Source organism: Geotrypetes seraphini, chromosome 2, assembly GCF_902459505.1.
Source record: "Geotrypetes seraphini chromosome 2, aGeoSer1.1, whole genome shotgun sequence".
In the NCBI taxonomy this organism is placed as follows: domain Eukaryota; kingdom Metazoa; phylum Chordata; class Amphibia; order Gymnophiona; family Dermophiidae; genus Geotrypetes; species Geotrypetes seraphini.
In genome coordinates this window covers 74703788-74726962 of record NC_047085.1, presented here as the reverse complement: position 1 = coordinate 74726962, position 23175 = coordinate 74703788, and the positions used below count along the sequence as shown (strand labels likewise).

General features: G+C 38.8%; 2 protein-coding genes across 3 annotated transcripts in view; both read right to left on the bottom strand.

Moving 5' to 3' along the window:
- The window catches only part of RAD54B (RAD54 homolog B), a 184633-nt gene that overhangs the window by 91559 nt on the left and 69899 nt on the right, over positions 1-23175 (bottom strand). The window lies entirely within an intron of this gene.
- The window catches only part of FSBP (fibrinogen silencer binding protein), a 44809-nt gene continuing 27727 nt past the window's right edge, over positions 6094-23175 (bottom strand). Inside the window, exon 3 of the mRNA XM_033933708.1 lies at positions 6094-7458. Coding sequence (XP_033789599.1) covers positions 6942-7458 — 517 coding nt within the window. The 3' untranslated portion in view covers positions 6094-6941. The remainder of the gene's footprint in view (positions 7459-23175) is intronic.

The following is a 23175-nucleotide window of genomic DNA, read 5'->3' as shown; positions in this document are numbered from 1 at the left end:
GGGGATATGACTGTCTAACATTTTCTTGATCAATCATTATAAAAGTAATGACATTTTCTTTTTACACTAGTCTCCTTACAAAAACAGAATGCTTACTATTTCGTTTATCTTTTGGTTTCCAGTAAGCACCTTTGGGCTCTGGTTCACTGTCTAAGAAGCTTTCACTATGTGATCTTTTTCCTGTTAGACTTTTCTGTCGGGTTCACGGTATCTGCTTGCGACTTTCTAACATTTTCCCGATCTACAATTTATAACATAGCATAACCGTTAATACACATTTTCTTCGGGGTTCTGACTGTGCTTAACATTTTCTTGATCAACCATTATAAAAGTATAGAAATTTTTCTTTTAACACTAGTCTCCTTACAAAACTAGGATATCTACTATTTCATTTATCTTTTGGCTTCCGGTAAGGAATCGATTGTTGGTTAGAACTTATTGATGTAGAAGGTGTCGGTTCTCCAGCCGTTTCTTGGTCTAATCATAATGTAAAAAGAAATGTTTTGTAGATGCTGGGTTGTTGTTTTTTTTTTTAAACCAAACAAACATATGTGCCAGATAAATCAACTGTTACTTACTTTTTAACAATCTCTTTTGTCTTTTTTCTGGTAAGAAATAGTTTATTTCTACCATCAGATTCCCACTCCTGTTTTTAAATGCAATGATAGATACAGAGAAAGAAGAAAAAAAAAATGATATCCCCTTTTCTAATCATGTTAGCGGCTGATATATCTGGGGTCCGGTGTAACATCCACAAAAACCAGAATGCTTGCTGGTCTTGTCACAGTGTATTTTTATACACTTACAACTCTCTACAGAAGTTATCCATTCACAAAGGTTTTATTGTATGTCTATGGCCTCTGCTACAGATACATATCGTTTGCCATGTTTAGTCATTTTAGATATCAAAATGACTCCGACATGCCTAGAACCTAGTTCCGTATAACCTGTCACATCTTCTATTGTTTTTTGGTTGTTTTTTTTTGTAGTTTTGCTTTAATCTTTTATTGATTTTTCAATTTAAATTTCAAGTATTACACTTGTACAGAAAGCAATAATAGAATAGGTATCAAATACAATGCACATATAACTCATAACTTAAACAAATTTACTATTTATGCTCAAGTCCTCAACTTAGGATACAAGAATCAAATAAAAATGGGGAAATAATAAAGAAAAATAATGATAATACATAAGAAACCGAGAGCTATAGCAGTGAAATGAGGTCATCAATAATCAAGTTATAGGGCTCAAAGATTATTTACATTCAGACAAGACATTGCCACAAAGTTTGTCAATTGGGATGGGTCAAAAAATACATATTTAAGAGTACGGTAACACACAATGCATTTACACGGATGTCTCAAATAAAAAGTCGCCCCCAAAGATAAAACCCCAGGTTTCAGAAGAAGAAATTCACGGCGTCACCTTTGCGTCTCCCATGCCAAGTCTGGAAACATTTGTATTTTGTGACCAAGAAAACTTTTTTGTCTATTTTTAAAGTAAAGTTTTAACAACCATGTTTTATCAATTGGCAAGGCTAAGGTAATAATCATAGTGGCTGATAATGCTAAGTCCTTCTCAGATGTCTCTAAAATTTGTGAGATATTTAAGGGTTCTTGGTCTGAAGATTTTACTTTTTGTTGTTGATTTTGTTCTTTATCAGGCAAATAATAAACCCGTGAGAAAGGTGGTAATGATTCTTCAGGTATCTCCAAAATTTCCACTAGATATCTCTTAAGCATGTCTCTAGGTGTTACCAAATCAAGTCTTGGAAAATTAATTAACCTCAAATTGTTACTACGTGAATTGTTCTCAAGCATTTCAATCTTCTTCCTTAAGTTAATATTGTCTTTAACTAAAGTCTCTTGTAATTGTTTTGATGTTATAATTTCCTTTTCATCACATCTTCTATTGTTTTAGTTTGGGTTGTTAATTCACATGGCTAACCATTCCTAAAACACACCACACATTTGTAATTTTTTTAAAAAAATCTTTATTTTACATCAATAAATGTTTTAAACTTTTATACAAACAAAACAAGCAGTTACATACTATATTTCCATCAATCCCAAGAAAAACATGTTTTAAAAAGCATTTCTTTTGAAGAATGATTTATAATCGGTGGCACAGATTAAATCACTTACAATCTCTACATATTCACCATCTCTCATGAAATTGACTAATCTATTGAATAGTCGTGGCCCATTTATAGAGATCTTAATATCTCTGATTAAATCAATGAGTATATTAATGCTTTAATTACAAAGCATCAGTATTTTCATTTTATAGCCTACAAAAGTGACTACATTTACCACACATTCCAGGCACAGCATGTCACAAGTTTTCCTGAGTTTCTGTTGTATATCCTTTTGCATCCACATCAAGCAATCGTGATGTTTTTGCCTCCCAGCTCATATTAAGCAGGCTCCACAATCTTCTTCCTTCACACCTTGCAGACATTTATTTATAATGCAGTATACAGCTACCTTTATAACTGATTTATGTTCTGGTGGTGTTTTGGAAAGTCGTATGCTAGTCCACCAACCATAATCACAAGTATCTTCAGGTCTTAATTTTAGTTTATGTTCAATCACCGCTGGTTCTCTTTGAAATGAGCAGAATAAACACAAACAGGATAGATTTATCATCGGCATGTACACCTTGTCCGCAGGTTTCTGTGATTGTGAAGAGCTGCCACTTCCCTACAAAAAAAAAAACCCAGAAATAAATTTTCCTTTTTAAAACACACATTCAGCTTCATAAACCACTCAACACCCACCCCTGTCAATGAAAAGTGTGTGTGTCTCTCTCACTTTCTCTCTCTCTCTCTTACCGTGGAAGATCCAGGCTTTTCCAACATGTCTGTCGCTTCGACGTCTGCTGCGGCTTCATAAAGGTCTATATCCGAAGTATTATACTCTGGTAGTTCATAACCTGCATCTTCATTTTCTGTTTCTGAATCATATAGCTTTTGGGCGTCTGGAAACTCTTATATTTCAGAACCTATTAATTCATGTGTATGCTCCCCGGTATCTGCCATCGTGTCAATCGGTTTTTCAGCCGGTGGGTAACCCTCTTTCTCTGCATTACAGTCTTTAAGAAAGTTACAAGACTTCTTTGTAGGCCTTTTTTCAGTTACCTGTGTGTTAAAGGGGTCCATGTTTTCTTTGTCTGATTCGTACAGTTTTTCTGTCATCGGGAAATCCTCTTTTTCTACATCACGATCTTTAAGAAAGTAACTCAATCTACGTGCCTTCATGGCAGTCATTTTGTTTGACGGTTTATGAACTTTTATTTCTGATGTTAACAGCTATTTGTTAAAGAGCTAAGGCATACTTCACTATGACAACACCAGGGGGCAGGACATGTTCAGACAGATTGTTGTTTTTTTCATGTTTAAACATCCCTGGCTTTATCAGGCCACCCCTTCGATTTCACGAGACAAATTTTGTTCTTATCCTCTCCTTTTACCTTTAGAACCTTTTTGATATGGTATATTCTGTCCTGTAGCGGCTTGACTTTTAGTAATTCTTCAGGATAAAAATAACCTTGTAAAGCATCGCTATTGTAATCCTGTATCTTGTATGTTGTTCTCTGACCCCTGTTTAAAACATCTTTTATATAAATAGCTCATCCGTCCATGTTTGCTCGTAACCTTTCTCAAATTTTCCTTTAACTTTTGATAGCCTCACATGGTCTCCTTTGTTTAAGAGATCCTTGATGTTACTGCTGTAGATTGTTTTCCAAATCTGCAGAGTTTGAGGGTGTCACATCTACAGGCCTCGCCTGTATCGTTCTGTGAAAACTATAATTATAGCTATGCACTATAACCTGCAGCATGTCTTGATAAGTAAAGGGATTGTGAGATGTCAAATAGTGCCACATTTTGGATTTTAAAGTCCTGTTAAATCTTTCCACCACAGAGCTGCTTTAATATCATTATGGGTCATAATATGGCGAACATCTTTTTGTTTTAATAAAATCTTCAGAGACTTAATTAAAATTTCTTTACACTTGTCTGTTTTGAAGTTTTTCAGGTGTAGGCCCTAAATTAAATATTGTTTCAAAGGCTTTGGTAACTTCAGACCAGTTTTTTTTTTGTTTTTAAACTCACGGCCCATGCATATTTTGACAGGATATCTATTACCGTTAAGATGTATTTGTAACCGTTGTTATAACGAGCAAAGGCCGACATGTCGACTAAATCACTTTGCCACTGGCTGTCAATTTCTCACACCATTGTTTTATTTCTTTTAAAATGGATTCTAGCAGGTCTGTGTAAAATGTATGCGTTTTGACTTTGGACTGTAATATCGCTCTTTTTAGCCTCTTGAAGAAGAGGGTTAATGCCTTCATAGCTGCTTGCTGCATTTGGATAATAAATATGCTTCAATAAAGATTCCTTCATCTATATGTACCCTGTTCCATTCTGCTCTGTTAACCTAGCTCTAAATTTAAAAAAAAAAAAAAAAAAGGTCTTAAAACTCTGCCTTTTTAACAGAGGACAATAGGAACAGTTTTTTTCAGATTGTCAAAGATCTAAGGCATTCATCACAGTGACAACACCAGGGGGCTGGGCCATGTTCAGACAGGTTTAAACACACCTCCCCCCCTCCCCTTGGTTTTATCAGGGGCGGCAAGGGATTATCAGCCGTCACTATGACAACCTGGGTGTTGCCCATCCCCATAGCCATTAACTCAGGTTTGGTACTGTCTGTTAAAAACTCGGAAAGAGAAAAAGCAGCTGTATGTCTTTTTTCTCTTCTGAGTTGGTTGTACAGTGCTGTAACCATGAGCTCTTAAAACCTGTCTTTTAACTAAAAAACTGTTAAAAATAAAGACACTCTTTTGTAGCAGTCATTTATTTGACGGTTTGAGAACCTTTATTTCTGTTGCTAACAGATAAGAACTTTTTAAATTCTGTTTGTTAAAAGAGCCAGGGCATAGTCACTATGACAACACCAGGGGGCTGGGACATGTTCACTTTAAACACACCTCCACCCTCTCCCCTTGGTTTTATTAGGGGCTGCAAGGGACTTATCAGCCATCACTATGACAACCTGGGTGTTGCCCATCCCCACAACCATTAACACAGAATTCCTACTGATAAGTGTTTGTTAAAAACTAGGAAAGAAAAAAAATACAGCCTTTTCTAAGCTGTTTCTGCACTGCTCTTAAAACCTGGCGTCTGTTTTTAAAAAAACAGGAAAGAATTTGTAAAATGTCTTTTCTTTTGTGATCTGCCTGTGCATTGCTCTAACTATGAGATCTTAAAACCAGTCTTTTAACTAAAAACTGTTAAAATACAGACACTCTTTTTTCTGGCCACATCATTTCCTGGGGCTTCGATTAAATCTATTTCCTCTAACATCATCAGAAAATGCATTTCCATCTCATCAGAAAAGCACATTTCCAGCGCTTCATTTACTCTATTTCTGCCTATGTCATCAGAATGTGCACTTCCGGTAGGGCAGGCACTCCCATTTCCGGTGATGTCATCAGAAAGCGTATTTCTGGGGTCAAACACGCCTCCATTTCCGGTGACATCATCAGAAAGTGCATTTCCGGTGACGTGGCATGGGGACGGGGGAATGGGCAGGGCTGCCAACATGCATTCCTATGGGGGTGGGGCATGGGCGGGGCTACCACCATTCATTCCTATGGGAAGGGCGGGGCTTGGGCAGAGAGTGAATGGGGCATGGGTGGGAGGGATGTGGTGTGGGTGGGGCCTGGGCGGGGCTAAGGGAAAAGTAGGTGTGGTGTGGGCAGGGTTTGGGTGAGAGTCAGCGGGGTTTTGCGGAGAGTGGACGGGGCTTAACCTGGAAGTGAACACTGATTGGTCGATCCTTATCTTTGACAGCTGTCAATCATTTTGACATGAGGTGTACCCATTATACTACTCATGTATTACTACTGAACTACACACATTAAACTATATATATTTCAACTAAGATTAAAAAAAAAAAAAAATGGTATGCACATTTTATATTATACAGTTTCACCTGTTCCTTTGTGGGTTTATAAAAGTACATAGGGAGATGCTGCAGGTCTGTCAAAGAATAATCAAGAAAAGAAATGAAAGGAAAGGAGTTGGGTTAAAAAAAAGCACTTTTTACTTATAATCTATTAGGCCATGCTCTGAAAACATTCCTAGCCAACATGAACAACTCATTTAAATTCATCTCTTCCATTCCATTTTAGAACAGCAAAATATACTCCAGGGCAGGATATATATGAGCATTACTATACTTGTTAAGAAGATTAAAACCACAAGGCTAGTATCATTAGAAATGTCTACTAACTCCAAATCAGTACACGGACATATGCATTAGAATGTACATGTAACATAACTGACAACTGCAAGCATTCAATTCCTTCTGTTCATTTAAGGCTAAATCTTCACAAAGTCTCCTTAAAATAATCACCACCAAACTATATGTGAATTCAAAACAAGGTTTTTAAAATGCATCTTAGCCTGTTTATTTTTTAGATGTGTGAAATCATCTTATAAAGAATTACTACAAAAAATTATGAATGCACAGAACATTATATTTTGGAATAGCTGAGTTCTAGTTCTAAATAGGCAAATGAAAAGCCCTGAGGGATTTTCCCTTGTGCAATCAGATCATCTGTTTCCATTTTACTCAGGTTAGGTGTAAGGGAAACAAAATGTAAACTATGAAACTTGAATTAAGCCAATCTATCATAACCTTTCAGTTTGCGCAATTTGTATTAAAAAGAAAAATGTCTTAAGCAAAATATTTTGGATGGCAACAGAATTTATAGCACTTAGGATCAGATTTAAGATGGCTTTTGAAGCCTGGTAAATTTAGGAGCAACAGGTGCATATGGTTTCATATTCACACAAACCCTGAAAGAGCCAATGGGACTAGCCAAGTTGAGGCCTACTTAAACAGAACATATTCCGTGAAGCATCTTTAGAGGCTACTGTATCCTGGCAAATCACGCCGTAGCTTCATTGCCTTCAACCTTTCCACTTTTATTTTTGCTTTCAGCAGTTCCTCTTCCAGCTGTTGTCTCCTTTTCAAACCATCCCTCTTTTCTTGAATATAAAGTCCAATTTTTCTTTGATTTTTTATCATCATCTGATGTTCTTCTTTCAACATTTGCAAAGTCTGTGGAACACCCCCACACATCTGTCGTAAGTGTTCTCCTGTCTGGTGAATACAAAATCCATCTCTTATTGGGATAGGAGACGGAGACAATGTCATTCTCATGTCAAGTGAAGAAAGTGAAGACCTCTGCAAAGTGTGGATAGATTCTTGATCCTCTCTGTCCTCTAAAACGTCTGTAGGGTGTTCAGCAATGGCCAATGGCAGGGTAGGTTTAACATCCTCATATTGTTCCAGTTCCACTGTAACAGCAGCAGTTTTTTGATCCATGGCTGCTTGATATGAACTAGTTCCAGCATCTGGTTCTGTATCATTTTCAGCACTAAAACAGACAAACAATTATATGTTAAGGTTTAAATGTTAAACAGACAATATATACAATATTCAGGAAATGACATGTGCAACTCCTGGTGGTAAACAGGGGACTAGATGGTGCTGAGATTTCACCAATACTGAAAAGCAGCAACAAAGAATATGACTGCAGATGAAGATCCATTACATCTGACCATTTTCTCTTTCTTCTGCAGTATTGCTATTAAGGATTTAAAAAGATTTGAACAAGTCCCTAAAAAGGATTTTAAAAGATGTGGACAAGTCCCTATTCCCTAATGGAAAAGTCCATAGTCTGCTATTAAGACAGACATGGAGGAAGCCACTACTTGCCCTGGGACTGGTAGCATAGAATATTGATATTATTTGGGTTTCTGCCAGGTATTTATTACCTGGATTGGCCACTGTTGGAAGAAGGATACTGGGCTAGACAGACCATTGGTCTGATCTAATATGGCTTTTCTTATGTTTTCTTGATCTACTGTATTTATACCCTACTTCATACAACTTTGGAGGAATGACTTCCAGAATTGATAGCAGTATTCTAAATGAAATATCACCAATGATATGAACAAAGACAATATCATATGCTTATTTTTCTACTGATAGCTCTTCCTATGTACACTAGCAATCATCTGGCTGTAAACCTCTATTTTGTTGCATCGTTTTGCAACCTGAAAAAATCAATCACCCTGAAAGCTCTTCCCCATTTGGTTCATATATGTACCTAAGCCCCTCCTCATCTGGTGCCTTTTTGGACCTTTGCACCCCAAATTCAATGACTCTACACTATTGCATTAAAACTTAGCAGCCAAACCCTTGACCACTCCTCATCTTTTGTACTCCATATACCATGTTCCAGATTTTGTCATCAGGAAAAAGACTGATACAGTGATGTACTGGAAAGATTACCAAGTCTCATAGAAACTATTTGATCAAGATTTGGGGTGTTTTACCGAGTAGAAAGAAGCTAGAAAGAGACCTTTGAAAAGAAACTAGAAGCACTTACTATGGAACTGATGTATAGAAGCTGAAGTTATGCATTTGAATAAGTGAACTTAAAAAGTCTGTTTTCTAACATATATTCATAGGGGATTAAAGCAGCAAAATTGAACAACTGAGCACTTCCATAAGGCGCCCCAAGGACACATGTAGAAATCTATTTCTTTTGCAGCCCCTTGGCACTGTTATACAATACTAGCACACTCTCCCCTCCATATTTGCAAGTTCAGCACTCGCGACAAGCAGCCATTTTTGATCATGGCTCTGCACGGGGCAGAAGCATAGGAAGATCACTCCTGCCCTGCTTCACCACTAGACCACCAGGATTGAAAAGTAAGGTGTGGAGAGGTCCAGGAGGTGTGGGTGGTTCATAGTCATCCCTAAAAATTACTTGTGAGATCCAAAATGACGCTATAGTGGAAGGACATGCTGAACAGTCGTACTGTAGAGTCACATTGAAAGGCTGCACGAGCAGGGCTCAGCGTATTGAAGAGTTTTGTCTGCCATATTTTACTTCTCTTTCATTTTTTGATGGGATAAAGGAGAGGAAAAGTGTGCGGGAATGAGACAGCCAACTCTTGATTTCTTCTGAGCTCCAGTGGGACCGGTGACCTCTTCTCCCTCAGTCACGCCTAGAGTTTTTGCATCAGGCAGTAGTTTGAACAGGGTGTCTTTAAGCCCTGTAGAATGAACGGCTCCGCTGTGCCCGGGTGAAAATTCATTAGAAGTTCAGCATTTGGCAGGAGAACCCGAGCAGGATGATATCCCCTGTGAGCAAGGAGGGCTGCCTTCTGAGGATTTGGAGTTCGCTCCAAAGGGAGAAGAACAACTGATGTAACCTGCTACCAAAACCTTGGGTCAGGAAACAGTGAGTAATCTAATGAAAGCTAAGAACCGGGTGACTGGTTTCAGAGGAACAGGAAAAGTTAAGACCAGCCATTGTGACACTTTAATCACTGTGGGATGCCTTTAATTGCATAGTCTTCTCTCCTAAAATAAGTTAGACAAAATACTGTAGATTTAAAGAATATTTCTGAAGCAGTCTTGGTTCAAGCACAGGCTGCTAATCAACATGGACAAGAAATGGATTCTTTAAGGGCTAGGCTCTAGGCAGTGGAGATATGTGAATCCTCTGTAGTAAAAGATATAAATTATATTGCAAAATGCTTAGAGTACCTTGAAAATCAATCGAGACAATTTACCTTACAATTTTTAAATTTTCCTAAGTCTCCACTGGTGCCAGCTGTGGATATGTTTAAGAAATTTCTGATGGAAGTTTTGAGGATGCCGTCAGAGGCACTTCCTCCTATTACACGTGCTCAATACATTCAGGGTTGGAAAAGATCTGTTAACCTGAAGGCAACAGCTGAAAAGGAAGAACCCCTGGGACTTACTGCCCTTTTGGAATTCTCTCTGGAAGTGATTACACTTGGGAATACATTGCAGGTTACCTTTGCGTTTGAACTGGACCATAACAATGTTTTGAAGCTTTCCTTTAGACATTTGGATTCCCAGTTTCTAGGATCTAAAATAAGGTGAAAAGCCTTCTTAGCCCTTTGGGCTAGGGTTCAGGCTTTATCTGCTAACTTTGTGTTAGGATTTCCTTGTAATTGTTATATTGTTTATGAAGGCAAACAATTTCAATTCTGTGACCCTATGCAGCTTGAGGAATTTTTAAGTGCTAGAGAAGAAATTAATGTCACAGTGTAAATTCCATACATTCGTTGTACACTGGCTGGGGGCAGGATCTCGGAGCGCCCTTTCAATGCTTTTGTATTCCTTTATTACTTATTGATATGTACTTTTTCCTAATTTTTGATCACAATTACCTAAATGTTGTGGGCGAAAGGTGTTAAATATTTCTTAACGTATTTTCAGCTTTATTATATTTTATTTCAAGAATTTCTATTTGTCTCCAAGTATTGGTGATGTAAAAGTGAATATGAAAGAATATTTAAAATAAAAATTATTTGTGATTTTTTTTTTCTTATTTGCGAGGGGGTTGTGAACCTACCCCCGTGAATATGGAGGGGGGCATGTACAACCCGGTACAGACATGCCTAAAATTTACACACTCACAGTTACGCCAGCCATAGTCTCAAGTGGGGGTATCTAAATGCAATATTCTCAATTTACAGATGTGACTGAGAACCCTGCCCACATTCCAATCCTTTGCATTTTCACATTTGTAAATTAGGTATACCATTAAGTACTATTAAGTACCATTACTATTAGGTATACCACTAAGTACTATTAAGAACCATTAAGTAAGCTTAAGTGCTAGTATTCTAGACATTTTTACATTCAAGAGGTGCATAAATGCAGGTACCTAGATCATAGAATTACACTTCACATGCAAACAGGAAAAGCTACAGGTGACAATTTTTATAATATGGTTCTGTTGTTTAAACATACTATTAAAATATAATGGAGAGCAAGAGAATGACTGATAGATCGTCTAGTTATCTTGTCTTGATCAGCAACTGTGTGATTTTCAAGTGACTAAGGAGTCCTTTTATAAGCTGCAGTAAAAAAATGGTTCCTACGCATTAAGGCCATTTTTACTGTAGCCCTAAAATGGCTGATTTTCCAGTTTTTTTGTATTAATGGCCATGTGCTAATGTCATTTGTGTGTGGCCATTTTTAAAAATTACTAAGTAAACACCGCCACCCATTTTGTAGGTAATAAGGACTCATGCAGTACTGTTGTGCTTTAGCACACAGTAATGTAGATGCGCTGTTAGGAAAAGATTGGAATACTAAAAGGTTTCGACAAAATAGAGCAAGAAACCTCGTTATTCACATTGTCAAAAGTGACTCGAACAAGAGGTCATGGACTGAAACTGAGGGGTGGCAGACTCAGGACTAATGTCAGGAAGTTCTGCTTCACACAGTGAGTGGTGGACGCTTGGAATGTTCTACCGGAGGAGGTTGTGACAGAGACCACCATTCTGGGATTCAAGGGCAAGTTGGATGCAAACCTTCTTGCAAATCACATTGAGGGATACGGGTGAACAAGGTGTCCATTAGGAAACACCTAGCTTAGCCTCCGCGTGTGCGGGTCGCCGGACAAGATGGACCTAAGGTCTGATCCGGTGAAGACATTTCTTATGTTCTTATGTTAACTCTCTGCCCCCTGACAGGCCCACCTTCAAAACAATATTTTTAGCACACATTTAGCACATGCACATTTGGTAGCTACCTTATGATGCCTGAGCATGTCCCACAGTATATTATTTTAAGCTATGTTAGGCACACATTAACACAGCTTAGTAAAAGGGCCCCTAAGTTAATTATATTTTTTTCCTATTACTCAATGATTTTAACTGTTTTGCTAAATTAAATTTATAGCAGAGGAAGTCACTGGAAGTGCTAACTAAATAAGCAGATGGCTGGCTCCTGACTAGACAATCTCAGTAGCTTCATAATCTGCTCTCATAGTGATTGGAGTTTTTAGTTATAGTTTTTACAAAGTAAAGGTAAATATTTTCAGTTTGCACGTTGAAGACGATGCCACACAACTGTGACAAATTTTGCCAGCATTAATGGTCTTAGATCTAGTACAGTTAATTGCTTTTCCAATTAATACAGTTGGCTACACTTTGGATATTTTATGGGGCGTTCAATTTATCTGAGTATGAAAGAAAGTAGCAAGCGTGTTGAAACAAGTCTGTGCATGTTGTGACATGTCTCAAGGGTACTCATGTACAGATGCGGCTCAGCACGAGTCTAACATTCCGAGAGACAGGATGTTAAGAGTCCTCGTGTGAATCTTACCCTTCTTTCCATTGGCACAGTAAGTCCTATATGTCTTTTGTACGTTTGACATATTGTATCCCCTGAATGTTGTAAAACTTTTAGCTATGTTCATCGCTTAGAAGTATGATTAAGCGATTTATCAAATTTTAAATAAAGCTTGAAAACTTGAATCAAGTAAGAAACTGCTACATTTGAAGCATTGTTCAGAGATAAAATTTCTCACAAAAGTAGGGAAAAAGCCAAAAGAGATCCATGAATACATGACTGCAGTTTATGATGAGTCTGCCCCATTATCATACAAAGTAAAATTTTGGAGCAAGCAGTTTAAGTAGGGTAGAGATTCCATTGAAGATGACCCTCAGACTGGATGGCCTGTGGAAGCAACTTCCCAAGAAATGTGCAAGAAAGTTGAGGATTTAATTTTGTAAAACAGACAAATTACGGTTTCTCGAATAGCTGAAGAAATGGACATTTCACCAGGTACAGTTTGGACAATAATTCATGAAAAGTTGGGCATGCCCAAGGTTAGTGCAAGACGGGTTCCAAGAATGCTGACGCCATGTCAGAAGGCCATGAGACTCCTGTGCTGTCAGGAGAACTTGGAGATGCTCTCTGAAGACCAAGTGAATTTTTTTAATTGTTTGGTGACTGGAGATGAGACTTGGGTCTATCACAAAGATCCTGAGTCCAAAATGGAGTCAATGCAGTAGAAACACAAGTCATCCCCCACCCCCAAAAAGTTCAAGACAGAAAAATCTGCAGGCAAAGTCAAGGCAACTGTCTTCTGGGATGATGAAGGACTTTTGTTTCTGGAGTTCATGCCATATAAGACAACCAGGGAGAGTTATGCCAACACAATGACTGCTTTGCAGGTGTCAGTTAAGGAGAAAAGATGAGGAAAACTTGCAGTAGGTGTGCTGCTTCTTCACAACGATGCACCGGTGTACATGTCACAACAGTCACAGGCTGCCATCCGAGAATGTGGCTTTCAGCAGCTGAACCACCCACCCTACAGTCCTGACCCGACTCTCTTGGTTATTTCTTGCTCCAAGTTTTGAAGGTCAAACAGAATTCTTTTCAAAGAGGTTAACATCATTGCAGGAAAAGTAGATGAAGTGTATGGATCTATCAGAGGATTATATTGAAAAATAAAACCCCTCATACTAATACCCAAGAATTGTCTTCCGGTTATTTGGGTAAAACAATTTCTCTTGAGGCTCATAGCTGGAAGAGAAGCCTACATTAGGTTAGACTGCCAATAAGAAGGACAATTTTTGAAAGCCATCAAGCCCTTCAGAATTTCTGAAAAGCCATCAGGCCTAAATTTCTGAACACCAATCAAGCCCTCCAGAAGAGAGTTAATTTGAGACCTTGGTGACTGCCTGGAACAGCTCTTTGACAAATGCTCTAAATCAGTAGCATCATTGTTTTGTTTTTTTGGGGGGTTTTTTGGGGGGGGGTTGTTGGGGGGAGAACAGCAGCAGCAAAATACAGTCACAATATAGTTAAGCTACACATTTCATTTAGGCCAAACATGTATATTCAGTGGCCATTCAAGGCAATTTGTTTCTATATTCTGGAGGCTGCACCTTCAAAGAGATATAAATAGGATGGAATCAGTCCAGAGGAGGCTACTAAAATGGTCAGTGGTCATTGTCATAAGGCGTATGGGGACAGATTTAAAGATCTCAATATGCATAATATGGAGGAAAGGTAGGAGAGGGGAGATATGATACGTTTGAAGCTGGTGTTTAACGTTTTGGCTGTGAAACCTGTTTGGTGAACTTCTAAAGGAGAATACTGTGGCTGTTGGAAGCTTTTTGAGAATCCCTGAAGAAACCAAATGTGTTGGTGAAACAAGTGCTTGTTCAGCAATGTTATATTTAGAACTTTATATTTCATATATTTATTCATAAAATGTCTAAAAAGTACAAAAAGTTTAAAAAATTTATACTGTGCACAGTAGTGGGGTTTTCCCTTTCAGATCTTTTTACATTGTGCTGCGGGTGTGAGTTTTTTGCCTATGATAAGAAAAGAATGCTAGCTGTGAAAAATCAATGATTGCTGCATATTTAAGACGTTTTTGAGGCTTTTTCTCCACCTGTTTTTGAATTTCAATGTTGGATCTTAGAGAGGTAGCCCACTGCTGGTGAGTGACATTTTTTGGAATTGTTTGGGTTTTACTCTCACTACTCTTTTTGATCTTGAGAGACATTTAAATACCTATGTGGCATAAATAGGCATGAGGCCAGTCTCTTTCAGTTGAAAGGAAGCTTCAGAGTAATAGGGCATGGGATGAAGTTAAGAGGTGATAGGCTCAGGAATAATCTAAGGAAATACTTTTTTACAGAGGGAGTGGCAGATGCGTGCAATATTTCCTGATAGAGATGGTGGAAACAAAACTATATGAATTTAAGAAAGTGTGGGACAGGCCCATGGGATCTCTTAGGGAGAGGAGGAGATAGTAGATGCTCTGGATGGGCAGATTGGATGAACCATTTGGCCTTTATTTGCCATCATGTTTCTATAACCCTCTGAGGTGTTGCTGCCACAATATTATTTTAGACCTTCTTGGATCGTTCAGGTCTGCTCTTTTTGTTGCCAATCTGGTGCTTGCAGATCAGCTGCCTGTTTATTTTCTTGGACTATTCCGTGTCACTGACAGCTCAAACAGCAGTGCAGGAATTAATTTAAATAATGCAGTTAATATTTCAATTAAATACCAACCATTTCCACTGAAATTTTTCTCTCCTTGAGTCAAGGAATGTAGATTTGTGCCCTGCTTCAAAGTGACAATCCCACAACTCCAATTACTTGACAACTTCTTTTCAATCTCATTTCCACAATCTCAGGACCATGCAGTGATGACAAGAGAAGACGCCAGATTATTTTATATACGTATGTCTCTCTGAACAAGAAGTTATGCCAAGTTAGATGTTTTTTAAAGGAACATTTTTAGAGGGGTTGTATTGGGGTGATCAATATTAGAGTTTAATTATCAAACTTTTGGATGAGATGAACCCTAGGGACCTGAAAGTCACCTGAGTAGAATGCAAGGCTGATGGTTCATCTAGGGCAGTGCTTCTTAACTCGGTCCTGGAGTACTCCCCCTTGCCATTCAGGTTTTCAGGATATCTATAATGAATATGCATAAACTTGATTTACATACACTGCCTCCATTATATGCAAATTTCTTTCATGCATATTCATTGTGGATATCCTGAAAACCTGACTGGCAAGGGGGTACTCCAGAACCGAGTTGAGAATCATTGATCTAGGGTGCCTAAGACCTTTCACCAGCACTGGTCAGAATTCAATGTTGAGGGCTCCTATACTACTAATCTGGGATTTGGGCCAGTTCTGTGCTCCACTTGCATCCTGCGAGCAACCATGAGCAAGGCCTCTTGGCTACCCAGAGTTGAGCAAAAATAGATACACTACCTCCCAAAGATATATCTACCACACTCTTGATTTCCAGTTGCTAAGTTGGCTAACTGAAAGGGTTAACACCAGCCTCAGATAAGACCTCCATATCTTTCCTTCTCTAAGTAAAAGATGGACAATTGATTTATCATACTGCTTGTTTGTGCCTGCTTATAGGAATTACAGTTGCAGACAGACCTCAACTCAATTTAGCTGCTATCACCTATACTAGAGCTTACCATAAGCTAGAGAACAGGGTGAGAAATACCTGCCATCCCCTCCCAGCCTGCCTGAGGATTCCCTTGCCACCACACCTATTTATGCAGGCAGCTCAGCCATTGCATGCCTAGTTTGGGCCTCGTACCTCTGCTGCTGTCACTATTTTTCTGACTTCCTTCACTATGGATGTCAACTTGCTTAGATCCACAGATGCCTTTCTCAACCCAATGTGAATTCACAGCATTCAGAGTACTGAACACTTCAGCCCTCTTTCCTCTTTTGAAGCTGGCAGGAAGAAGAGATTTTCATCTGTATGAGAAGGGAATTATGTTTCCAAGTTTATTAAAAATATTGTTATACTGCCAAATCAAGCGGTGTACATCCCCCCCCCCAAAAAAAAAGGGGTAAAATAGCATACAATTGTAAATACAGAACCTTAAATTTCAATTGACAAACAAAGGACTAACAGGACAAAATGAACTAACTAAACATTACATTAGTGATTTCTATTCCGCCATTACCTTGCCGAGGTTACAAGAATTGTAACTTTACATAAGAATTGTCAAAAGAATTGCATAGGAATTACATATGAATTTACAGGAACTTGATGTGATACATGTTGGGTAATTAGAAACATTTTAGATTTGAAAGTGGTAGAGAGTGTGGTAGGTGGAGACTGGGAAGGAACTGGTCGTATTAAATCGGTTTTATGTATTTTTTTGAAGAGTAGGGTTTTAGTTTCTTTTTTGAAAGTTTTGTAGTCTGTGGTCGAGGACAGCAGATTGGTGATTTGTCTGTCTAGTTTTGCTGCTTTGATGGCCATTAGATTGTCATATAGTTTTCTACGTTTGACATTTTTGGTTGGTGTGTGTGTGAATAGTGAGTGGGTTCTTCTGTGCCTGGTTGAGGTGGATTGAGTTAGTTGGTTATTCCAGTAGGATGGGCTTTCTCCATTAATAGCTTTGAAAAGTAGGCAGTAGAATTTGAAGTGTATTCTTGCTTGTATCGGGAGTCAATGTGAACATGAGGGAAGTGGTAGAACTACATTATTTTTAGTAAAGCACAAAAAAGGGGAGCCAATGTGAACATGAGGGAAGTGGTAGAACTACATTATTTTAGTAAAGCACAAAAAGGGTAAGAAAACATAAGGTTAGGGATCAAATGCCAGGTAAAATAGATAAGTAGTGGTTTCTTCAATGCACCTATGCATTACTAAATCTTTATCCCCACCAACCTCTGGCAAAATCCTCTTCTCATCCTATATATAGAGTCTATGAGAATACTACTTGGTGTCTGGAAAAAAGGGACCCTCAACATTTTTCCAAATAACCCAAGAAAGTCCTGCTGCAGCAGACACCTCTGCCTGAAATTCAAGACATTTCTGAGTACTGTACTTTATTTCTTAACAAAATGGAGCTCTAGCACGTCAGGTTGGCAAAACAGTTGAGATCTTAATTAATGAAATCCCAGAATGCACTGAGTCAATAGCTCAGTGACATTTAGGACAAGGTTAAAGGAAGACACTTTGAATACAAATTATGAATTAACTAAGAAAAAAATCCATTAAACTAATGTATTTTCAAAGGTCATACTAGATGTTTAAACAATTGTAAATTATTTTGAAACTATGTAAGGGGCCCCATTTTTGCCATTCTGTGTAGAAGGCCATCCCTCATCTCTCTTAACACATTACTAATTCTCCAGTGCTGAAAGCACCACCAGCTTCAAGTTGTGACTGATTCACTGGGCAGCCTAAGGACTGTTTCTGATTGTTGAGGCTGTTTTTTATGCAATAACTATATATTCTCTTTGCTGGTAATTTTTAGCTTGAATTATACATATGTTTATATCCCTGTTGCTGGTTTTTAGTCATTTGTTTAAGCTGCATAATAGAATAGAAGTTTTAAATGATTTCAATCTCCTGGGCTCTTTTGTAAACAAAGATGCAACTAGCAGGAAAGAAATACTCCACAGAATAGCACTGGGTCGTTCGTCAATGAAGGCTTTCAACAAAGTATTCAAAGGCAAGGAAATAACACTCTAAATGAAGATCAGACCCGTCCATGCACTCATTTTCTCAGTGGTCAATTACAGATGCGAAAGCTGGACACTATGGAAACAAGATAGAAAGAAGATTGACTCATTTGAGTTTTGGTATTGGAGAAGGATTTTATGCATGCCGTGGACTGCCAGAAGAACTAACAAATCGATTCTGGAAGAGATCAAATTGGCTATGTCACTAGAAGCCCAAATGGTGAAATTACAACTGGTCATACTGTCAGAAGAGTATTTTAGTCATACTGTCAGAAGAGAAAGATCATTGGAGAAGGACATCATGTTTCGGAAGATTGAAGGAACCAGGCGAAGAAGGTGACCTGCAATCAGATGACTGGACATGTTGAAAACAACCATGGGGATGATGCTAGAGGCCTTACCGGACTAGCATAAAACCATTTTTTTAAGATCTGTAACCCATCAAGTTGCTAGGACTCGAACATGAGTCGATGACACCTAAAGAAGAGTACCCCTACCACCCTGCAAAGTAGATTGTGCTTGAATCTGGAGCCATATCACATCCCTGGCAAAGGGATTCTACTTCAGACTAAGACTACTAAAATCAATCAGATTAGCTCTGACCCAGGATGGTGGAACAAGCTATCTTACTGCCCTACCTGGACTACTGCAACTCCCTCTACTACGGCATTTTGGAGAAAGAACAGAGGCGCCTGCATCTGCTCCAAAATGCAGCGGTGAGGTTGATTTTTCAGCCCAACCACTTTAAGAGGGTTAGTCCCTTACTGCTAAAACTGCATTGGTTACCTATCAAAAAATGTATTCACTTCAAATCAGCTTGTGTTATCCACAAGGCCGTCTATGGAGAAAGCTCCAGTGGACTAGTGACCTGTATTCCAGTCTCTCCCACTTTCCTCAATTCAAGACTAACACAACGATTTAAAACACCTTTCCCATCTTCTCAGTGAATATGCTTGAAAAAAAACATTTAACTCCACTTTAGAATTCCTTGGACCATACATCTGGAACAGTCTACCAGCTCACCTGCGGCTGATTCCCATACACTGTCCCTTCGGGAAAAGACTAAAAACATACCTCTTCCCTTGTAGTTATGAATGCTATCCGCGATCTAGCGCTCCCATTTATCACTCCCCTATACTCTGAACTATTTTCCCTAATTCTGCTCACTTTAATCTGGAATCACAAATTTCTTTCTTGCTGTGAGCCGCAATGATTCACTACATATAAGAAGCTGTATTATTATTATTAATGTAAGCACCAATAAGTTTAGATTGTTTGCTCTGCTTTGCAATGTGGAAAAGTTGGCGCTAAAACTCTAAACAGGTTTTTACACCTTTTTGAAACAACATTCAGTTGTTTATATGTTGCTTCAAACTGTGACTTTGATTCACTGGGCAGCTTAAGAACATAAGCATAGCCTTACTGGGTCAGACCTAACCAGGTCACTAGTACCTGGCCAAAACCCAAGGAGTAGCAATATTCCATGATATCGATCCAGGGCAAGCAGTGGCTTTCCCCATGTCTTTCTCAATAACCGACTATGGACTTAAGCTTAAGGATTGTTGAGGCTGTCTTGTTCTGCAGGAACTATATATCTTTTCTGCTTGTATATATAATTAAATTCTTGTTGCTGGCTTCCAGTCATTGTCCTTGTGAAACATCATCTTTATTTCATACACTTTTTTGAGTTTTATATAGCCACACGCAGGCATAATCAATTTTTTATTTTCACTTTCCTGCTGAAGTAACACAGAACTTTGAGACTGCTTTCTGTGTTCCCGGTTAGCCTTATTTACCCTGTAAGATTACTCATTCATTGGATTTTGAAGACCACTTTGTGCCCTAATTACTATCATAGTTTAAGATGTGTAACCCCCGTCACCCTGCAAGGTAGACGGTTTAATCTATGTTTTATAATGTGAAAATGTTTGAGCTGAACCTCTCAATTGGGTTTTACACTTTCTTGAAACATGTTTCAAGCTGTGATTTTGAGGACTGTGATTTAAAGGATTGTTTCTGTGAGCTGAGGGTGCTTCCTTTAGTAACTATGTATTTTTAGCTTGAGCCAAATATGGGGAATATATATATTTGGCTGGTAATGTTTAGGTTGAACTATCTATATGCTGCTTATGGTTATTAATATAATTGGCAGTTTTAGGACTGATTCAGATCCCCAATGTTTGGTAATTGTATTTTACTCATTGGTTGGTAAGATTCTGACAACTGATTTGGATCATCTCTCACATTCACTTCATTTCTCACTGACATTCAGGTGTCACATCTTTCATTTCTCAAATAATTTATCAACGCTTGTTGCATTAAGTAGAGAATGACATGGGGAAAAAATTTGTCCCTGTCTCAGCCCCGTTCCCATGAGCTCGGTTCATGTCCCTGCCACATCCCCGCAAGCTCGGTGCCCATCCTTGCCACATCCCTGCAAGTTCAGTCCCTGTCCTCGTAAACCATCTGATCCCATCCACACAAGCCTTGAATAGTTATTTTATATTGAACTTATTTTATTAAAGTATAAAAAGAAACAATATTCTGTACAATTGTCATTTTATAAACACAAATAATACAGAGCAAGGATCAACAAAACTCCTGTCTCTCCTCCCCATCACAAATATCCCCTCCACTATCAAGAAAACTGAATAAGCCAAATTATTACAGAATGCTACACAGAAAAATCATGCTAACAGAATACCGCAGTCACTTATGACAGGAAGTATTAGGGGAGTGCAATTAGGGCAGCTGCTTCCTAAAGGAGAGAGCCCTAAGCCAGTTGGAAGCAAAAGAAGCACTGCCTGGGCTTTGCGGTCCCCAGTTACATCTAACACCAGCTCTAGCAGGATTCATATTTCAAATCTGATATATTCTAATCACAAAATAGAAAATAAAATTATTTTTTTTTACCTTTTGTTGTCTCATCATTTTATTCTTCAAATCATGTTGGTCTCAGGTGCTGGTTTCTATTTTCTTTTGTCTTCTCTTAACTCACTTCCCAGGGTCAAATCACCATTTGACATTTCTTCTTTCTCCATGCTCACTATCCATCTTCTATCTCTGTGTATGTATTTTTCCCCATGTTCAGCATTTCCCTTCACTATGTCTCCTATACGTCCCTTTCTAGTATTGCCCCTGTGCCCATCTCCCTGCCTTCATCATCTCACCATTCTATGATCCCCTCCCCCCCTAAGTACAGGGAATGGGGAAAGTGAGAGAGATCCAGGGTGCATCTCTCCCACTCCCTCTACTGCCACATCCAACATTTCTCCCTCTTCATCCCTCGGATCATATGGAGCATTTTGCACCACTGCCCACCAGTTCCATACCCATGCCACACCTCTCCTTCCATCACTATGTCCAACATTCCTCCCCCTTGCATCCCCTTCAATCTGTCCCTCTGTTCCTTCTCCACCACCATATCCAACATTTCTCCCTCTCATCCTTCTCTTCCTCACATATCTCTACCTCACTTCTCTCTTTCTATGCCCAACAATTTTCCTCTTTCTGCCTTTCCCCATGTGCACCATCTTTTCCCTCTCACTCACAAACTCAGGCCCAACAATTCTCCCTTTCTATTCCTCCCATGTCCCAAGTTAGTGCCCCTTTCCTTCCTCCCTTGTGTTCCAAGTTCATGCCCCCTCCCTTCCTTGTGTCCTGAGTTTGTGCCTTCCCCTCCCTGCCTTCCAGCCTTTACTCTAAATGTGTGCCCCTCTCATGTCCCAACGCACTCCTTCCCCCTTCTCCTTTCTCCCTTTATCCCACATTGATATCCCCTCTCTCCCTGACTTTCTCACTCCAGGGCCCACTCGATCCCTTCAGGGCTATCCAGCTGGGCTTTTGCTTCCTGCCTTCAGCCGCACTCGTTTGCAGGGACTCGGGCAGTGGCTCTTGCACACTGCACATAATCAAGAAGCATGTGAAGAAGAGGTGACTGGCTCATGCACCAAAGGAAGGGAGACATTAAAAAATAATACACTGCCATGCAAGATGATCATCTCCACCTCTTCTTCCCTCACAAAATCCCCTGAGATTACTCCCAATCATTTGAACGCCACCCAACACCCTGATCCCTCCCAACTACCAACCCAAGAAATAACCCTAACATCTAATGGACTCCTCACTCCAATACTGCCAAGAAAAGAAATAGCCATGAACCCTACAAGCCATCCAAGACTTCAAATCCCCCATCCCACCCTGATCCTCTGATCATCTATCCAAAATTGCTTATGCTTCTCCAGTGGACCCTCCCACAAAAAGTCCTATAGGGGAGTTGCCATACTTGGACAGATCAAAGGTCCATCGAGTCCAGTATTCTGTTTCCAACAGTAGCCAAAACAGATCACAAGTAGCTGGTAAGATCCCAAAATAGATTTTATGCTGCATATCCTAGAAATAAGCAGTAGATTTCTCCATCTTAATAATAGTTTATGGACTTTTCTTTCAGAAAATTATCCAAATCATTTTTTTTACTCTTGCTAACTGCTTTCACCACATTCTCTGGTAACATATTCCAGGTTTATTTACAATTTGATTATATTGCTTATAATACTTCTAAGTGATGTACACTTTAAAACGGGGTACATTATTATAAAATAAGAATACATATCAAACCATACAAGGACCAACATAATACAACAGGGAAAGGGGTTGAACTACAATAGTTATAGCAAAGAAAGCAGTCTAGGAAAGCACATAAAGGATTGACTGGGGGAATCTCTGATGTCTCCTGAGATGTATACTTCTTTAAAAAGAAGTACCATACATTTGATACTTAAGTGTGAAAAGCATCTTTAAATAAAAAAGCTGCTCTTAAAGTGTTCGAGCTTTTGTTCTTCTCTAAAATGAGAGGGTAGAGTGTTCCATAGCTGCGGAGTATGAATTGTGAATATTTCGTTTCTTTGAGTATTAATGACTTTTAGGGAGGGAATTACAAATAAATTGTGGTCTGCAGATCATAAAGTTCTCAATGGTGTATATGGTATTAAGAGTTTATCTAGGAATGCTGGTAAGTTTGATTGTCGTATTTTAAAACAGAGCAAAATTATTTTGTAAGTAATCCGATGGGATATTGGCAACAAGTGGGCATTCTGTAGAAGGGGTGTCACATGATCAAATTTTTGGGAATTAATGATGAGCTTTATAGATGCGCTCTGGATTAACTGTAAGCATCTTAGTTGGATCTGGGTGACGTTTTTATATAGTGAGTTACAGTAGTCCAGTCTGGAGATGACAAGGGAATGGACTAGGATGTTTAATGTGGCTGGTT